This window comes from Ambystoma mexicanum, chromosome 5q, assembly GCF_040938575.1.
Source record: "Ambystoma mexicanum isolate Mex_15411 chromosome 5q, UKY_AmexF1_1, whole genome shotgun sequence".
NCBI classification, from domain to species: Eukaryota; Metazoa; Chordata; class Amphibia; order Caudata; family Ambystomatidae; genus Ambystoma; species Ambystoma mexicanum.
In genome coordinates, this window is record NC_090933.1 from 693,822,380 (window position 1) to 693,838,326 (window position 15,947).

At 43.1% G+C, this 15,947-nt stretch overlaps 1 protein-coding gene across 3 annotated transcripts in view; it reads left to right on the forward strand.

Moving 5' to 3' along the window:
- The window catches only part of C5QH8orf34 (chromosome 5q C8orf34 homolog), a 1,794,780-nt gene that overhangs the window by 451,578 nt on the left and 1,327,255 nt on the right, over positions 1 to 15,947 (forward strand). For all 3 annotated transcript variants that reach the window (XM_069621157.1, XM_069621156.1, XM_069621158.1), the window contains exon 4: positions 1,528 to 1,656. In XM_069621157.1, coding sequence (XP_069477258.1) covers positions 1,528 to 1,656 — 129 coding nt within the window. The remainder of the gene's footprint in view (positions 1 to 1,527; positions 1,657 to 15,947) is intronic.

The following is a 15,947-nucleotide window of genomic DNA, read 5'->3' on the forward strand; positions in this document are numbered from 1 at the left end:
CCCATACCCTGCTCTCAGGGAAACACACAAGTGCCCAGAAACACACATAAGGGGTACAAGAGTGTACCCCCACCCCTGGGTGCCGTAAGGGTATTCCATGGGTGGTGATCATCAAAAGATAAGAATGAAGAGCTGCTCTGCCAGAAGTCCAAGCGGGACCTCAGTGGCAGAATACATAGAAAAAACACACACAGAGAAGTGGTAGGACAAGGACATGAGGCCCTGTCCCTTCATAAGCCATTTTTGCATCACAGCTCTAGTCGCTGTACTTCTTTAATCATGTCAACATCTGTGGTTGGAGACTTGGGATTGTCCTCCAGTGTACTGATCCTTTGCTCATTGTTTGTATTGTGCTGGGCTTGTCCGTTGAACTGGCTATTGACATCGTTTATTTATTTCCTAATGTTCGGAACCGTATTACCAATTGCCTTCATCTCCATCAGTATCGCTTGGAGTTCGGTCGAAATATTCATTTTGTTGAGATGTCTAGTGGGTCTTCGTATTCCAGTGGGTTTTGGAGCACTGCCCTCTGCATAATCAGTAGGTGACTCCATTTAAGATCGAGACATGCCACTTATACACAAGCACACTTGTGCAAGATCTGTCTCGACTCAGTCCTCTGAGGTAATATGGTGATTGCAGCCAGGCTATGCGGGGACTCATTAGCCAGGGCTAGAAACTTTCTGATTTTCCTGTTCAGTGATCCAGACACGACCTCATCCCACTTCCAAGCAATCACTAAGCCTGTGCTATATCACTGTTGGCTTTGATCATTGAAGAAATAGGATAGTGAAGCAGTAATCATGCCCCATTATGTGCATGGCTCATTAGTGGGTGCCGACTCCACCCCGGTGTAAACTGTAGGCCATAGAGTAGCTTTGGGAGCAGTGGTGTTAGGAGGTTCTTGGTTAGGGTGCGCCGTTATGTTGCGCTTATCTTGCTAGCTACCGACTGGGAGAGTTAGTCCTGGGTCACCATTTCCTTTATCTGTGAAAAACATGGTGCTCTGCCAACCTGCATATCCCGCGTACAATCCCTCAACATCCTTTCATATCAGGCACAGCACTCCATCCTCTATGCCCAGGGTTGACGATCATCACTTCCCCTCCAACTGTTCCCCGCTGGTATCAAATCTTGCTACTACCTTGCCGGCAAGGTCTCCTGAGGGCCGAGGACATTCTGCACCCTGTAGATGGAGGTGGGTCAAAGCGCCCGTGAAGGGAACTCCGTCACCAGGCAGCCATTTCACTCGGGCTTTCGAGCATCTCCCACCCCTGAAGCGCTTATGGGCTTGAATTTATGTGCTAAATAGTGAACGATGTACTGTTCTCTAATATGTTTTACACCAATGCTAACTTTGTCTCAAAAATACAAACCTGCTTGAAAGTACGACATAAAGAGTGTGTACTTTAAACATATAGCAATGTTGTAAGTTGAGATGCTGTACCTGAACACTTTCCAACTATCAGGCGTCGATATTTTCGCTCCCTTTTCCACAATGTAATCCGTATTTATTTCTTTATTCAGTGCCAAGGTCAACCGAGCATCCTAAGTGGGATTGGAGGACGAAACCCGATAGCCAGGATTTTGATGAATTAAACCACATCCTTCAGGAAAGCAAGAAGCTCGGGAAAGCCCTCGAGAATCTCTCTCGCAGTAAGTACACTGGCTTGTTATGTATGCGGCTTAGATGCATTGACCTACAGTGCTGCCATCTACATTAGTGTGCAATTATAAACAACAGTGTACTCCTCTAACAGAGGTTAAGTATGTTGCCCCTGTTTCAGGTGTCAGAGTAATCTGATAGTTAACGTATTGTGCTTTCCTGACCAATTTCCAAATCTGTGTTTATATTTAATGCACAACAAGTACATTATTTGTCTGTTAACCCCGTAGGAAAAATGTTCACTCCTTCCATCAGCATTGTGCAGATGTACCCGATTCTAGCAGCAAAATGTGCTGTGAAGGGAAGATGCGTAAGCTGCCATTAGTAGCACCTGAATAATGTACTAAGCAACATGATCATGAACGTTTATCACTGCAAAACAAGCTATGCGAAATATGTGCAGGGACCACGTATAATCTTTCAAGATACTGCCCTATTATTCAAGAACATTCCAATCTTTAACGTTACTTTATCACATGTATATGCTGAGTAGCTCTAGGTATGCAGGCTATCATATGCAGAGCTATGGTCTCATACTGGAGGTAACACAGTGAAAGACCAATATTATTACTGCATGCGGTGTGCATGTGGTAGCGGGAAGGCCCCACATGATTTATTCATGCATTAGCATGATTCATGATTATGTGGACTCTTCCGGTTTTCCCAATTTCTTAAATCCCATAGGACTCCATGGGGATCAGTAATTGGTGCGTGTGGTAATTACTGGATGTGGTAATGGTTTTGTATGCAGTTTCTGGAGAGCTTCATTTTGAAGCCTGCAACGGCCAAGGGAGTCTGACAGTTGGTGCAAGTGACTCTTGAGAGTGTGTCGGTGCACTCTGTTGAGCCCCGCCCATCACCACAACAATGGACGTCGGGCCACCAGCAGTGGGAAAGCCCATGATGGCCAATGTCGTCCTGCAGTTGGAGCCGTTTAGAGCAGGAGGAGAAGTGCCCTCTCCCAGTTAGCCCTGTGCTCCGCAAGGGCTTCCTGTCACCTCACTGGTGCTTGCCTTCCGTTTAAAGCCTCTCCATTGACTTAGGCCAGAGAACTGCTCATGTTGTCGGAGCATAGTGAGAGCCAAGGATCTAGTGGGCATTACTGATGCCAATCGAGGAACCATACTGATTCAAGCAACAGAAGTAGGTGGGGACTCCATAGATGCAAGGAAGGACACTGGGCTGGGGCCTGTGGTTTGTACCAGATTGCTCAAATTGTTGAGGAGGATCGGCCGGACCCATCCGAAAAGCCTTTTTTTGCAGTTGGGATTTTACCCCTTCTCTGGGACAGGGAGTCGGACTATGGGAGCCCCGTAAACTGTTGTGCCAGTTTGGCAAAGCACGAGGGCATTTGGTGTATTTACCATCTCTACTGTGGTTCCTAAGTCACCAGGCAGCTATGATTTGAATATATTAACGATCACCATATACTGCGCGCTGGTCTGACTAAAGGGTGCCTCCCAATGCCATCGGGCGTTCCCAGGGCGGAAAAGTTGATACATGTATGCCTTTTATCTTCGCGGGCATTTGTGGATCAAATGTGTGATGTTAATTAGATGGTGATGTTTTATATGTTAGGGTGTTCTTTTATTTCTTTAGTCAATCTATTTAAAGAGTATTTTTATGACTGCGCATTTATCTTATGTCATTATACTTTTGACGTGTCTATCATCTTTTGCGTGTCTGGGCTTTAGGGGCAGTAGAAATCATGATGGAAAAAGGCCACAAAATTCACCCCAACGCAAAAGCCGTGAAAAGATCCGCTGAATTTACAAAGCAAATTGATGAGGCAAATGTTATGATCAAGGAACTAGCCAGCCTTTTATACGATATAGAAATACCAGAACACTGTAGTAAACCCCCACCTGACATAAGCAATAAGGGGAACACGCAAGAGGCTAATTTTGTAGGAAACCCAACAAAAGATGTATTGGTAATTGAGTCAGCCGCCAATCAGGACGGCATAACTAAAGCTAAGGAGGGAAACGTTGATCAAGTGTTGGGTGAAGCAAATATGAGGGAGGTAGCAAAGAAGAGTATGGATGGGGGTAAAGTCACCCTTCCTATACTTCCTAATGTCGGAAAATTACTTGCAGGATATGACATACCAACCACTTCAATGGAGAGCGCTGGGAAGACCTTTAATGTCCCGTTGAAGTCATTAGCTCTGACCAAAGCAAGAAAGCTGAAGGAGGGGCAAGAGCCAGGTTCAGAATTTACTACGGACAGTGTTGTCAGAGGGCCCACTATTGATAATGTATCCCCCAGAGATTACCACCTCTAATAGCTTTGATATTTTAGCAAAATACAAAGGGAAATGCCCTACCAGGAAATATTCAGATCACCGGAAAAGAATTCTTTACACTTTTCAAGTGGAGGGAGGGACCTTCACAGCGGGTCCCTGGCACGGACAAGCTTCCCCTCCCTATGTTACAGGGTGAGTGCTAAAAGCAGAACACGCATTCACAGCAGAGACTACGCCTTTTTCTGATGTTGTCTCTGATGGAGCACTCACTGTCAATATATTTTGCGTTCTGTGGTGTTCAATTTTTAGTCACATTTCCATTGGCTACACTTGCCTTGTTTTAGCAATTCAACTGCGCTGACTCTTCACTTTATGGTCCTCAGGGGTCGCTGTACCCTGGTCCTGAGGAAGGTGGTACATGGATTCTTTGCTACCGAAACGTAAAGCCCCCTCTGAAGCACAAATGGCACATAGGAATGAGGCTCTGCAGTTATTAAACAGATAACTGCAGCACAACGTAGACCCTTGGTTTATGATTAGTTTCCCAAAGACCTAATAATGGTCTCCCTTCTAACTAGATAGACAGTCAGGGTTGAGCCATTCATTGACATCACTCGTAAACCTAGAATTAATTGTGTGTGCCTGGATTTACCATGTAGTCCCAATCTCTCCCCCCTCTTTTTAGTTATGTTTAAAGAACCAATTATGTCCGCATGTATATGTTGTATGCTCTATTGGGTGTGTGCGTTATCTTTCTTGTATTTAAATGTCTGATGTATATGTTTAGTGAGCTTTTTGAAAAGATAAGACAGTGACTTTATTTTTGTAGACTAAAATAAATTAGCTGTATATTACAGGATTCAAAAATCAAAATATTCGATATTTCGTGATCTTTTGAATATTTATACAAAACTTTAGAGTCGGTTTGCCCTTAACTTACTGAGGAAATACTTAGCAGAGTGCCGTTAGGTGTCCCTGCCTCCACCACATTTGAAAAGTGTAAAGAATTAATTTTCGATGATCTAAATATTTCCTGGCGGGGCATTTCGCTTTGTATTTTGTTGTTACTACCCCGGCCCCAGCAGAGATGTGGTTGCCCTCATGTGTATCTCTTGATATTTTAGCAAGCAAGAGTTAAGAGGAAGGGGTGGGGAATGGGAGATAAAATTAGCAATGGGGCAGTAAACGGAAATGACCCCCAGCTAGGAGCTGCAGATAGTTGCATGTAGGTTAATAATCTTCCTGCATGCACACTAAATGTCTGTAAGGGTTGCAAGGCACTGGAGCCCATTGTAGAAAAACTTAAGGCAAACTTAGGGCTCTGTTTGCGAACTAAGAACCCCCACGATGAGGGGAATTTAATAATGCTACTAAGTGCAGTAGAAAAGTCAGTAAAGACAACCTTTGTACAAGGAGTACCCTTGATAGGTGATGCAGGGACTAGAAGGGGCAATACGGTTATAGATATTCCAAAAAAAGTTTGGGAACATTCACTAGATACACATAGTTCCTAAGTGGGCAGGAATGCAGAGCGAATAGAGGGTGTTGCACAATAATTCGGAGTGGCATATTGTGTGTGATTGTGTTGTGCAAATAGTCAGCATAGAGAGTATATTAGAGTAGAACTAAAGGAGAAAGGATTAGTAGGAGGACTTCTGAATATGAAGCAAAGATCAATACCCCCATAGGGCCTTGAAATAGTAATTTGATAAATCTGCCAATAATTTTAGGAAGGATTAAAATAAGTGAAGGAAAGTTAAAAGGGAGACCAAATGATATAGTAAGTAAACTGACACAAGTGGTAGTTGTCCTAGTGGGAATACAAGTGCATGGTCAGGAGAAGAACCATGTAGGATGCAGGTGGTAGCACACAAAGTAGCTACTCTGGAGCTCCCCAAGCAGGTCGAGGTAGCAACATCAGAAAACCAGAGTGGGCAATGCTCGTCTGGGCATCTAGGCTGACGGGACATGCACCATGACCCGGGTGGTGACACCCACGTAGTTCAAGCTGATGTGTGTGTGTGTGGGGTCGGTGATGTGCTTAATTTCTTGGAACATTGCAGGATTGAAACAAAATCTAAGTAGTGAAGAATGGGTAAACATTATAAGAATGCATGAAATATGTTTCCAGGAAAACATGGGCAGTAAATCCATTATATTTGCAAGGTTAAGCCACATTTGACATTCCAGCTGTACAGGGTAAGGGGTGGGCGGGGCGGGGTGGAGACCAAGCGCTGGTATCCTGATTTGGGTTGAGACAATGGCGAATATTGTTAGATCAGTAGATAATGGAAATAACGATTTATTAGAGTTGCATTTGAAGATGGGAATGACTCTGAAGAATTACTAATACACGTGTATAATAAAATAGACAAACCCCTAGCGGGAGAGGGTTCCTATTTGGTCTTCTAAAGGAGAGGGTTGAAATATGGAGAGAGAGGCATCCATACAAACCAAGGACTATTATAGTGGGAAACTTTCATTTACAATGTGTGCCTTTAGAAATGGTGGGGGATATCTGTGTAGAGGAGGAAACTATATGGAGTGTTGAGGAACTAATGGCATCTAGATCGAGAAGAATCTATCGAAATGCTGTACAGGTGGCTAGTACACTGATGTAGTTAAACCCAGAGACTCTCCCACGAATAATACTTTTGTAAGTGGTCTTCACACAAGTCTGATATATTATTAGTTTTCAGATCTTTAATTGGCATGTGCATGTTAATTTTACTTAATTGTTTCACTAGTACATGCATTTGGTCAAATGGTTCTAAATTGTAAACTTGTATCACCTTGTCTTTACTACACAAATATTCTTTCTCTAATGTTGTGAGGAATATTTCTGCTGCCACATTTTGTTCAAAGAAAAATAGCCACGTTCTTTAGTAACATCAGTCAATTTTACTCAATTCAAAGGGACTCATTTTGGCAACATGAGAAAGTTGGAGGGTCGGAATTGTAACCTATGTGTCAATGTTAAAAGTACATCTCTGCCGCAGGCACACTTCCCATTGATCAATTTACTTCCTTAATAACATTGGTGTGCAAGGCTGAATACAGTTGTTTGCTGCAGGGACACTACCTCCTAGGTTATTTTATTCAGGGCTTGGAACTTACTGCGATCTCTGCAACAGCTATATTCCACTTACTGACTTTTTCTTGGATTCGAAATTGGTCAGATTGGAAGCTGCAATTTACAGATTTCTCACACAGATCCTCAGCAAATTAACAGCTCCCAAAGAAAATGTCATTTTCCAGTAGTGACTGCATAAACTAGTGTTCCAGCTTATTGGGTTTGAGCTGCAAAATACCTGGGAGACCAGAGAGAAATTCAAAATATTGAGAGTTTTGCTTCAGTGCACCCCTCCCCAGCAAATCACCTCATTAAAGTGTGTCTGGCCAGCACGTGAAGGGCAGGGACTTTGCACTTTCACACCTCTGCCCTGCCTGTAGTCAATCAAGAGTGACAAGCATTTGTTTAATGATCTTTTTAAAGGATCAACATGACATACCTGAATGATTCCAGGCCACAGTCAAAGCAGTACTTAATGTATTTGGTAGGCAAATCTATTCGGCTTTGAGTGATTATTAAATATTCTGAAGCAGAAATATCTACTTTTCAACCAGATTACAGCTGAATACTTACTCAAAGTCAAATTTCGGTTCACCCCTACTTTTAGTATGACACACACTCCAATAACACAAGTGTAGTAATGTGCTGGTGCCTGTGGAACCTTGAGAATATGGAATATGGAATGTTGAATGTTGGTGTGCAGTGTTGTCCTTTGAGTGTTTGGATTCTAAGGGGAGGGGGAAGAGAGGGAGAGGGCTGTGTGGATGGGCCTGTGATTCTTCCCTGTGTACTCACAAACTTACCTGTACATCTGGACACAGAAAAACGTACATGCAACTTACCTGGTTCGTGTTTGCTGTATGGTGGAAGGACACCACCTTGGTTGCATCACTGGCGACAAGGATTTTAGCTAGGACCAAGAGTTGCTGCGGGGGAGCTGCAGGTGGAAGACAATGCCCCTGACCGTTTCCCATCCACCGGTGATGGACTAGCCAGCAGCCAGATCCCAGGGAGGCGAGGAGTCTCACTGGAGCTGCAAGCCTGTTGCCTGTCCAAGAGGCAACTGGTGTGTAGAGGCTTGCAGGAAGGCCTCTGGTGTCCTCTGGGTCGGGCTGCCAGGCAAATGGTGCAGGGGTCCGCTGGCAGTGAGGCGGGTGCCAGTGCAGAGAGGTAAAGTGCTGTGCTGTTACTGTGCCCGTGTTCTGGACTGCGCAGCTAGCATCCCACTCATAGAGGTGCAGGGGGGTACTGCGGCCGGGCAGCGCAATACTGAGCCTGAGCCGGGTGGTAAGGCCAACGCCGCTGTGCCTGCTGCCGAAGTGGTGGATGTTCATGCTGGCAGACGAGGAGGAGTGAGGATGTCCGGGCCCTCTGAAGGTTAGAAGGGACCTGGCTGAGCGGAGCAGTCAGTCTCTCATCATGGTGCTGTTTGTGTGGTGAGCAGAATGCTGCTCTGCCGCAAAAAGGTGCAAGTTGGCAGTGAGGTCATTTTGGACAAAGATGTGTCCCTGTCCTCAGTTGAAGGAGTAGTGGTGATGTCATCCTCACAGGAGGAAGCAGTTTTGCCATCTCCCGTAAAATGGGACATCGCAATGGAACGCCGCATTTCAGTTGCACGAAGCGTAACGTCCATTTGTGAAATGGAATGCAATGTGCACTTCAAGGAAGATTCAGGTTCCATTTCCTACAACTTGGGCATTTTGGAGCATTTCATTTAAGGGTCTTGTGCTTTATGGAACCATCGTTCACGCAGAAAAGGGTCAGAAAGGAATCAATCGGCTGCCATGGGGTTTCAGGTAGCGATTATGCTCCTGAGCCAGATCACAAGAGGAGATGTTTATCAGATGATTCTGTTGACGAGGTGAAGTGCCAATCTGTATGGTGGGTAAACTGAACAATGAGGCATTTTGTGAAAGATACAGCAGTTTTGTGGAAAGCTTGAGGGAACTCGACCCAGATCTCTGGGGTTTGTATGTGCAGTAGTTCAAAGCCCTCATCTTATTGGAAGACTGACATGGGTAGATGTCTGGGTATGCTGGTCATTTTTGATGTTGTGATGTTTTGGTATTGTGGCCTCTGGGTTAGTGCTTCTGTTGGGATGAACATGGGCATGTGTGTCTGTGGCCTGTTAAGTGTGTGGTGGTGGAGGTTTATGTTGTGGCCCCTGGTTCCCTTATAAGTGTGTTCGGTATTGTTTATGGGATGTTATGTTTTCCTTTTCAGAGGTGCAATTTGGATATGTGGGTGAGGGCAATGTACCTGATCTAGTGGGACAGTAACCTTGGTGTTTTGCTGTCTATGTTAACGTTATTTCCTTTACACGTGTGTATTGATGGACATGCAGGTTTGGGTGAGCTCCATTGCATCATGCAATGGGGACTGGTGAGGTCTCAATCCTAGTTATGGAGGATTTCTATTTGGTGCAGGGACATTTTCTTCCATCTTGGGGAATTGTGAGTTCACATCTTTGCTGGGGGTGGTGATCTTACTGTAATTCATCTGTTTGGATTTTGTGTGTTGTAATTGTCTATGTACCTTTTGATGGGGTGTGTGTGTGTGGTTATAGTGAGTTGAGGTTGCGTGGTGGTGAGGTGTAAGTTGCTGGTTACAGCCATAGTGGTAGTTGGCTGTTGTTTGCAGCTGGTATTTTCAGCTGTTGGTTACAGCTATAAATGACTGTTGGTTACAGTCGGGGTGGTTGTGTGAGGAGTTTAGGGTGCTGTTTACAGCGGGAGGTTTAGGCTGCTGGTTACAGCCAGAGTTTGACTGTTGGTTTCAGTCGGGGAGGTTGAATGTGCTGTTAGTTGCAGTGGGTGTTTAGGCTGTTGTTTTCAGCCAGTGTATATTGTTGGTTACAGTCGGGGAGATGTGTGTGCGGTGTTGAGCTGTATGTTGCAGCTAGTGTCGACTGTGGCCTACAGTTGGGGAGGCCTTGGGTGAGGTTAAGCGGTTGGTTATGGCTAGTGTTGACTGTTGGTTGCAATCAGAGAGGTGTGTGCGTGTGTGTGTGTGGTGTTAAGCTTTTGGTTGCAGCTAATGCTGACTGTTGGTTACAGTCAAGGATGTTGTGTATATGGTGTGGGTTACAGTCGGGGTGGTTGTGTATGCAGTCTTTAGCTGTTGGTTACAGTGGGTATTGTTAGCTGTTGGTTCCAGACTGAGTTTTGAATGTTGATTACAGTCAGGGAGGTTGAATGTGGCATTATAGAAATTGTCCTTGGTTTAGGGTGATGTGTTATGTTGACGCATTCCCACTGTTAGGCAAGTTTTAACTCCTGTGTCCGATGTACAGTATGGGGTGTCTACATTTGCAGTATTTGCGAAGGTGGTGTGTTCTGTGGAGGCGTGCAACATTTTACTCGCAATTGCTGTTTTGTTATCTGCGTGATTATCCACTGTAGGAGGTGGTTATGTTGGGTGTTGGTGTACATCACTCATCTTTGCCGTAACATGTTTTGGTTTTATCTTCTTCAAGTTAGGGTTTGCAGTTAGGTTTGCGAGTTGCCTTTGAGGTGGTTGCAGTTCATCATGTGTAGGAGCCAAATTTGATCTGGGTAGTTCTGGGTGCATTTTGTTGTGCTTGTGCATGTGTGCTGTGGTCCAGCGTGTTAGTCTGGTTAGTGTCTGCAGTGGTGTGTGCAAGCTATTTACTCAAGAACTTACCTCTACATCTGGGCACAGTAAACTTACATGTAACTTACCTGGTTCCTGTTAGCTGTGGAAGGACCCCACCTTGGCTACTTCAACACACTCCTACAGCATGTGCAAACACTGCAGAAAACATGTGGACATAAGACAAGTGCTCATACATGACATACATTTACACTTTCAATACCAACTGTCCAACAAGCATATGAATTGAATTTGATGTCAGTTTAAAGATGGAATAAATGTGCACTTTTCATGCAACCTGTAAACTGAGCGTGCTCCTACGACACATACTCCTACAACACATGCTACTACCACACACACTTTTCGACACACACTGGTAGGGCATGCATTCCTACAACAGGTAAAATGCACACTGCTATAACAAGTGCTCCTACAACAAACACTCAGATGAAATATGTTCCTATAACACACGCACCTACTACGGATGCACATGCTACACATAACATGCAGATGTACAACACATGCTCTCAAATGCACCTTGGACACATGCACCTTGCACACATGCACCTTGGACACACACTCCTACCATGCACACTCCTACCAGGCACTCTCCTACCACGCACGCTCCTGACACACACTCTTATGACATGTGCTCCTATGACATGCACTGCTATAGCAAGTGTTCCTACAACATATTCTCACATAATGCATGTTCCTATGATATGCTACTACACATGCATCTACTACAAATAACATGTGGATGTATGACACATGCTCTTACCACACATGCCCCACCCACTCACACACACATTTACAACACACACTCTTATGACACATTCACATGACACACACTCCTACAACACGCGCACCTACCGCACCTGCTCATAGGACATGTGTTTTAGGAACACACATGTTCCTAAAACACATGCTCACACGAAATGCGCACCTAGAATATGAGATCTTGCAACACATGGTAGTACGACACACATTCTTACAATACACACTCCTACCACACGTGCACCTACTACAGATGAAATGTGTATGTTCCACATGTGCTCTCACATGAACCCTCAACACATGCTGCTACCACACATGCTGCTACCACATGTGCTGCTGCAACACATGTTGCTACAACACACACAACACACCATCTTAAGACACATGTATTTACAACACATTCACTTATGTAACGTGCTGTTATGCAACATGCTCTTATACCATAGACACAAATTAGACTACATGCTCTCACAACACAGACTAGTAACATTTTTCTTTTATTACAAAAGATTTAAGGTTAAACCAACAAGAACATAGTCTACAATCATCAGAAAAATAAAGGTAGCAAATATAGTACCTTTTATTGATACATTAAAACACGTGTTTAAATAAAATATCATAGTAACCTTAACTCATCCACACACTTAAAACCATGTAATATTATCACAACACATAAAAGCAAGTGTATAGAATGTAAAATCATTGAAAGGTTCATTAAATGTACACCTATAATCAATGTTGAAGTATACAATATTTTTGTAATACAAAATTATCACATAATAAAGTGAAATTATAATATACAGAAGCCTATTCCCCCAAAACATTGCAATAAAAAAATATACAGAATATTTTCAAAATTAAATGTACAGTAACAAAATATAAATAAGCATTCAAGTCTTATACTTAACATATACAATAATATAATGAACAAGATACATGTCATCATTGTTAATGCATGTAATTTACTAAACAAAAACATAACTTAAAAAATGAAACTTACACAAACCCCCAAAAAATATTAAAATAGTGATGAAGTTAAAGCTTTGAAACATTTACTTCTACAAATAACATTAGCTTACACACAACATTGATGGTCATTTCTCTGCTTAAACAATGCACACATTTAATATGTGTGCTCAATTAAATTTAGTAAATAATGCAAGCTGGTATACTAACAAAAGTATCACAAATGTAATACCAATTAACAAATGAAAAATAACGCTAATCATTTTTTATTAAAAACAATCAAATATTCACACAGTGTGTTACATTACTGTGACCATAAAAGTGTTGAGCAAACACAAAATAATGCAAAACAAAAAAGAGGCGAGTTAGGGTTGCCATATACCTTAGCTTAACTTTATTATTTCTGATGTTGGCGTGTTGGCGGACTTTACGTTTGTGTTATTTGAACCTTAACTCTTTTGTAGAAATGTGTTTTTCAAATAAAAAAAAAATATGTACACACCACTAGTGGGGGTAGGGTAAGCCTGGCTTTAGGAAGGGAAGGTTAGTATAGCATGAACCAGATAACAGGCAACATAGTACTCTGCATCAAGATAGTATAGTAAATGATACAGTGGTAACATTAACCAGTCAGTCTTAAAAGCAGGCCGGATTAAGCAGAAGTGAAGTAAGGCCAAAGAATAGCTGCAATACATGGGTTTTTTAATTGTGTTGGAGGATCCACACAGGAAACAACAATTCAAAATAACCAAGTTAAAAGGAAGCAAGCCAGTCTCAGAAATGTAAAATTCACCAGGCATGCAACTGTTTACCTGCAAAGAAGTCGGCAAACCGGAGAGCAAAAGAAACCGGCTGCTCAACACCCATAGCATAAGCCCCTGAATTCTCAATTACAAAGCCACACTCCCAATTGAATCACTGCAGAGAACAACCTGACCACACCAACAAATCAGCCGTATAAATGACGCCCTGTTTACTCAATTTGAGAAAAAAGCATGAGTCCAGACATGAACTGAGCAGCTGTGAGATGAGAGCCAATGGGGAAAACCAAGCAAGCTGAGAATACAGAGGCATCTGGAGTCGGGGAGACGGTGGAGGGCATAGCTCCATAAACCTTACGTGGTGAGAAGGGCACAGTCTCTGTTGCAGAGTAAGAGAATAGAGAGAGCTTGACATGGGGGAAACCAGGCCTGTGATAGAATCAGAAACCGGCAGCGAGCCAAATCATGGCAGTGGGAATGAAGAATACCAGAGCCCCAGTCTGCTGAGGTCCATATGCTAGACACTGGAAGAGACCAGACCAATGACAGAGAGAACATAGCACCTGCTGGGGATATATCACAGATACTTGTCAGGGTCAGAGCAACGAGAGATAAAACAGTCGGCTGGGGCTTATATCCCAGGTACTGGTGGAGATCAAAACAAAGAAAGAGAACTGAGGTTCTACTGGGTGCAATATCTCAGACGCTGGTGAATATCATATCAAGCAGAGTGACTGAATGGTATGCCTGCTGAGGGCTATATCTCCTACCCTGGTGGGTGCCACAGATCAACAGGAATATCAAGCATCTGTAAAGGCTAATATCCTTTGCCAATGAGAGCAATTCCAGGCTGATGCATTATAATACCACTGCAAGACAACAGCCCTAGGCAAAGGTGCCGAAATATGTGCTCGACCTGAAGCATGAACTCGCCACCATAACTCTAACCCTCTCCGTTTTTAAGTAAATAGGAGCTATATCCTGAAGGCTGTATAGCAATCCCTAAAGAGACAAAGGGTTCCTAGTTGGGTTCTGTGTACATCCTTTGCTCATAGTTGTCCTTCATGACTAGTGTGGCGGGTCAGAAGAAGAACACAAACTCTGATTTTCCATTTTTAACTCAATTTTATTCAACAGAAAAGTGTGAACTCATGTTTTTCCCTTATCGTAGGGTATTGACTAACAAAATACCTGCGGTTCCATCAGTCGTCGGTGTACAATTTTAAATCGAGTACTGTCCAAAAACGAATCTATTCTGGCCATATCACTAAATAAAACTAAGGTTTTGGAGAATGCCTCCCTTCTCCTGTTTGGGGTTCTTCCCAGTGTTTATTCAATAGGGAATTCATAAATGTTCTTTGGCCACCACTCATCAGATTGCTCAGATCCAATACTGGGTTCTCCCAGGTTTGACTATGTTCCATCACATGTATCCTTTGAAATCTTGTTTCTTTCTCTCTCTCTTTCTTTGTCTCTCTTTCTTTGTCTTTCTTTCTCTCTTTCTTTCACCCTTGTCTCTAGTTTCACACCAATCTTTCCAACCTCTTATTGTTGATTTTTTCATCCTGTTTACTTCAGGTTATAAAGTCCAAATATTCTTTCCCATTTCCTATTTCACATTTCTCTAGACGGGGACAAGTTCCAGTGTTTCAATACTGATCATCACTAAGTATTTTCAATATTCCCTTCTTACTGGGACGCGTATGAATGTTACACTTCTAAACCTCTGTCTCTTCATCTCTCCAACACTTTTGGTTGGTTGCGATGAGTAGGAGTATGTCAATAATGATTCTCTTCCCGCTTTGAAATACTTGTCTGTGTGTAGGCGCTATATAAATAAACAATACCATTTAGTATTCTCAATATCTCCTTGTGGCTGAGACGCGTATGAGGGTTCCAGTTATGATTCTCTTCCTCTCTCTTCAACCTTTCTAATTGACTAGGATGGGTATGAGTAGGCCAATAATGATTCTCTGCCTTCTTTGATGTTCTCAATATCTCATTATGACTGGGACGAGAATGACCATTGCAGTTATGTTCTCTCTCTTCCTAGTCAACACTTCTGGTTGACTGTGAAGAGTATGCGTACTCCAATATTGATTTTATATTCTTCCTAGGTACCTGTACTTGGTAGGGGTAACATCACCAGGGTCCTATGAGCACTCAGAGCTTACTCTCTCCTTGTAAGGATAGCTCCTCACTTCGTGAACAGCATCAGAGGCGGCTGCATTGTTTTCTTCCTGTGCACTTCCTTCTGCCATGATTATTCCACTGTTTTTTCAGCCTTCTTTGTGGACACACTTGTTCACCGCATCTCCTCTGCGGTCACACCTCCATTCTTACATGCTTCGGGTTTGAGATGTTCTCAGCGTGCTCTCTCTTCCTCTCAGTTTGTTCTGTCTCGTTCTCCCTCCAACGCTGTGCGTTGGTAACCTGCTTCTGTTATGCGCTCAGTGACTATTCAGGTTAAAACAGCCTCATAGTCTTCTCCTTCTCGTTTTGTACGCTTCATGTCCTGGATTCTCTCAGCGGGGCCACTCCAGCTGATTCAAAACTCCCAGCCGTTCTGTGTCCAGGACCCTCCCTTCCATTTTTATGACAGTCGTGGGTTTCCCCTGGTAAATTGGATAAATCCTTCTTCGCTGTTGGACTCATTTTCAATATGGTTCAAATGCTCTTCTTCGTCCCACTTTCTTTAAAGTTTTCTCTCACAAACTTTAATGGTATACTTGATTGACAATAACCCATTTCAATGTCTTCATGTTTTTCTTCAAAATATTTCATTAAAGATGGTGTGGTGATCTTATACTGAGGGAGTTCCTTAACGAAATGGGAGTCCTTGTCCCC